The sequence below is a fragment of the Diabrotica virgifera genome, chromosome 2 (assembly GCF_917563875.1).
Source record: "Diabrotica virgifera virgifera chromosome 2, PGI_DIABVI_V3a".
In the NCBI taxonomy this organism is placed as follows: Eukaryota; Metazoa; Arthropoda; class Insecta; order Coleoptera; family Chrysomelidae; genus Diabrotica; species Diabrotica virgifera.
Genome location: NC_065444.1, coordinates 145,008,544 through 145,013,128, shown reverse-complemented (window position 1 = coordinate 145,013,128; position 4,585 = coordinate 145,008,544). Strand labels below are relative to the sequence as shown.

Sequence of the window (4,585 nt, the reverse complement as noted above, 5' to 3'; positions counted from 1 at the left end):
GTCTTTATATATTCTTATTAGTTTTGGATCAGATAACAACGCAGCTACAGGTAACATTCCCTGGTTCTTAATGTACTCGTATGTTGTTGGTGTAGTGTTAGTATGAAATAGTAAAAGCGACTTAGAACAAAGACTGGAACAGTGGAGATAACCTGGAATAGTTTAAAACTTTTTGAAAAGTAAAAGTTTTACTTTTAACTACCTACGATCGGTATTACAGAGTAATGGGGAAATAGATGGAGATGCATGTAGTGGAATTAGAGTTGGATGAATCGATGGATGAAGTGGAATGAAGCAAATGGTTTTGACAGAAAAATTCCAATGAAGCTGAAAATTCTATAAATCTAAATCTAAATCTAAATAAGGCCAGCTACGATGTACGGAACTGAATGTTGGATAGTTAAAAAGAAAGAAGAACAACGAGTGCATGTGGCGGAAATGAGAGTGTTTAGATGGATGACTGGAGTGACAAAGAAGGATGAGATTGGGAATGAGTATATTAGGGGCAGTCTAGGGTTGACACCAATAGATGCCAAAATGAGAAGGCATAGGTGAAGATGGTTTAGTCATTTTTAAGGTCGAGACGTCAGTTACCCAATACGAAGAATTCTTGAACTGCAGGTTCTTGGAAGGAGTAAGAGAGGAACACCAAAGAAGACCTGAGGTGAGACGCTTAGGCAGGACATGTCAGTAAAGGGGATTAATATCGCTATGATCCAAGACTTATGGAGAAATGCAATTAGGGAAGCTGACCCCGCATAGAGATAAAGACAAGAAGAATGATGATTCTTCTTGTTACAAATAGTTTGTAGGTTTTCGCTTTGTGCGTGACTGACGCGACATATAGCGCCTTGATCTGACGTTTTTGGATCTCACAATTTGACGTTAAGCATATGATAAATAGGTAACAGTTATATAACATTTTTGACAAAGTTTTTTATACAAACAATGACAATGACATTATAAAGATATCTCCAATATTGTCATATTTCGCCACTACTCATGTTGGCATCGTTTCAAGGTACCCCCACCATAGTCACGCACGGAGCGAATACGGTATACCTATTCACTAAGTCGCAAAAAACTACATAGGTACTTAATAGAGGAAAAAGGGGCGCCTAAAATTTCTTGCCCCGGGGCGCTTGAAAGTCTTGGCACGGCCCTGGGTGTTACAATTGATTCCGTACGAAATATTGGTTTAATTTCAACTTTGAAAAACTACTTGTCGCTTAATGAAAATCAGAGTAAACTCTTACAAAATGCTGGTTGGTTTCCAAAAGAAGATAAGTTGAAGATTGATACGCATGGTAATTTTAATGTATGCATACCATTAAAAATTTGGTCTGGCTTCTTTGAAGATTTTCAAAAAATTATCATTAATATGAGACAGGAATTAGTCTTGATACGAGAAAAAGATGATATTGATGCTATTATTGCTACAGATGAAACAGAAAAGCCAAAAATTGAAATTAATAAACTTTATTGGAATGTACCTCATATTTTACCTAATAATAGCGAACAATTGCGGCTAAACAAAATAGTTCGTAGTAATACGGAACTACCTATAAAATTTAGAAGTTGGGAATTAATTGAATATCCTACTTTAAATAATTCGACACGTCATACTTGGCCAGTAAACACAACTACAAAATTAGAAAGTCCTCGGCATATTGTAGTAGCTTTCCATGATGGTCGAAAAGGAAAAATGCTGAAAGATATGAGTAAATTTGATCACTGCAATTTAACAAATATTCGTATGTTTCTTAATTCTGAATGATATTCTTATCAAGATCTCAACTTAGACTATGACAGTAACCGTTTTGCAACATTGTATGAGATGTTTGCTAATTTCCAAGAATCTTATTATCACCTTCAAACTAATCAACCAATATTTAATCCAGAGGAATTTAAAAATAATACCCCCATAGTTCATACTGACTGTTCAAGACAAAAAGAAATTATTCAAAGTGGTTCTGTTGTTCTGAGAATAGAGTTTGAAACCAGTAAATCTGTGGGAAATAATGTTTCCGCATATTGTCTAATATTACATGAAAAAGAATTCTCTTACAATCCTTTAACCAAAATTGTAAGACAACAATAAAAGGGTTGCATCTTATTCAGGGTGTCAGTTGTTACCATGAAGCTAGTAATAGACGTTCAAGGATTTAAAATAGAGAATAATAAATTTATAGTTAAAGAACTAGCTGCTTTCATTGGAACACAAATTTGCCATTACGTGTTTAAGTCTCCGTTTCCGATTAGAATGTTATCTCCAGATTTACAGAGACAGGCAACTTGGTTAACAAGAAATCATCACTGTATTGATTGGAATTTTGGTTCGACACCCCTTTATCATTTTGCAAATATTATAAAAAATATTACAAGAAACGCCGATGCAGTTTATGTGAAAGGTTTGGAAAAGAAAATTTATTTAAAAAAATACATTGCTGTTCCTTTATACGAATTGGATGAACAACCAGCATTAGAAGTTAAGGAACCTGCTTGTTTTTATCATAATAGTGAAAAATGTATTTGTGCTTTATCTAATGTATTTTGGTTGTATGATACTTTTTTAATGCAAAAATAAAAATATATTATATTATTTTTTGTTTTATTTTTTAATTATAAATAAAACAGTCAATTAGTATTACAATAATTTATTAAAACAACAATTACATAGTGTATGGTTTACTTAAGTGCAGTTTACTAAAAGACTTAAACATTACTTGTTTATCTTCAAATTGTTTTATTTTTTCCTTTAATTCCTCGATTTTTTTCATAAATTCCTCCAATTTTAGTGATATGTTGTTTTGAAATGAAAACTACAAAATAAAATATATTATTTATTAATTAAATCTACATGTATTTACAGTATCTACCCCTTCATCTTCAGTAGGTAGAACATCTTTTAGGTCATTTAAGAAATCAGTCAGCCCTAGATTTTTTATTTTTTTTTAAAAGCAACACATGCATATCACGTCAGAGAGATAGTCTTCACATATTCTTGCTCCCTTGTGGTATTTGGTGGCTTCTTCGTTACACTCTTCTACCGTGTACCTTCTTGTTCTTATTGCAGCTCGCTCGGCTTCGTACTCGAAATTATCTGCCATGTCGTTGAAAACCCATTTCAAGTTTCTAATTGCTTCAACGACAGCGAGTACTTTTCTACCACACGCATCCATGACTAAAATTAATAAAGTTAGCAACAATATTGACTAAAAATATTTATTACCTTTCTGACTTCTCACGACGAATTTACTAAATGACTGGACACGAACAACAAAATTTACTAAAGATCCCTACAACTATCAGCAGTTTATGTAGTCTACGTTTGAATTACTTCGCATGTCTCAGAGGTGACCTTGATTTACAATATAAAAGTAAATACGTTTGATGTTTAAGGACATAAACCTTCAATAGTAATGGAGTGTTGTTACAAAGCTTTCATTATGGGTCAACACCCGCAAAAACCGCTGTACAAGTTCACAGCAGAAGAATTAGAAAACTTTACCCTACAATACTTTAGAAAATATGTGCATCCGTGGGAATTACTTCAATCTTGGTCTAAATTACCCAAGAAAGCAGTTCAAGATTTTGAAGTTCAGACTCGTCTTCCATGTTATGTACATTTTAATCGTCCCGAGTGGAGAACAGAGCTCGAAGGTTCAGCACCGGCGCAATCCAGTTGTCATTTATGCAAGTCTGCGCTTGAAAATTTAAAACATATAACAGTGTAATAAATAGTTAAGGCCGGCCATTGGTAATGTTATAAGTATAGCCGATCCCATCACCTTTATAAAGTACACCACTCATAATCTAGAGCATATATGTATACCGAAAAATGCTTAACCTACTAACAATATATGTCGCTAGTTCCAGCCATATTTTTGTTATCCTACCTGTTGTGTATTGTTTATAAAAAAATGTGAAAGTTTTGCTTTTTTCTCAATAAATATAAGAGCGTTTATATCTAAATTACTTAAGTATTTAAATGAATTTCATGATAAAATTCCGTTTAGCACTACAGTAGAAGTAATGGAAGGATATAACGTTAAAAAAATGTGAATTAATAAAGTACTTTTTGCGTGGTGTACTTTTAAAATAAATTTCTGAAATTAATAGAAATTGGCATGTGAAACGTAAATATTCGACATATAATACGAATACAGTATAGGAATCTGTAAGAATCTAAGCTCTGTTAATGTAGCCATTATGTATAAGATGGCGCTACGAAAAATATTACATACATGTGCAAAATTCAGGAGCGGTATGGCCCGTTTGAAACTTTCCTTTGGAAATTTCGGTACTGTATAGAGAGTAATACCGTTTTGAGGGATGCGGGTGGTTCATTATTGCGTACTTGGAATAATATCAGGGCCCCGTAACCGGGCGTGCAACGCGTGCGGTGCACGCGTGCGTAACCCCAATGGGGCGCCAAACCGAAGGATTGGTAAATAAGAAATATTTATTTTAAATGAGATAATCATTTTTTATATACAATTTTATTTATTTCATGAACAGCTAGAGAAATCTCAAAAATCAAATATTGTGTTATTACTGAAAAAATGATTATTATTCCCGTCCT

General features: G+C 33.4%; 1 protein-coding gene across 1 annotated transcript; it reads left to right on the top strand.

Moving 5' to 3' along the window:
• Nucleotides 1–1,381: 1,381 nt before the first annotated feature.
• On the top strand, nt 1,382–2,101 carry LOC126880822 (uncharacterized). Its single transcript, XM_050644887.1, has 2 exons — nt 1,382–1,721; nt 1,791–2,101. The coding sequence occupies exons 1-2, from the start codon at nt 1,382–1,384 to the stop codon at nt 2,099–2,101; spliced, it is 651 nt and encodes a 216-aa protein (XP_050500844.1).
• Nucleotides 2,102–4,585: the final 2,484 nt, after the last annotated feature.

Coding starts and splice junctions, on each gene's coding strand:
- LOC126880822 (XM_050644887.1), top strand. CDS start 1,382: ATGAGACAGGAATTAGTCTTGATACGAGAAAAAGATGATATTGATGCT. Junction 1,722..1,790: donor AAAAATGCTGAAAGATATGA/GTAAATTTGATC, acceptor ATTCTTATCAAG/ATCTCAACTTAGACTATGAC.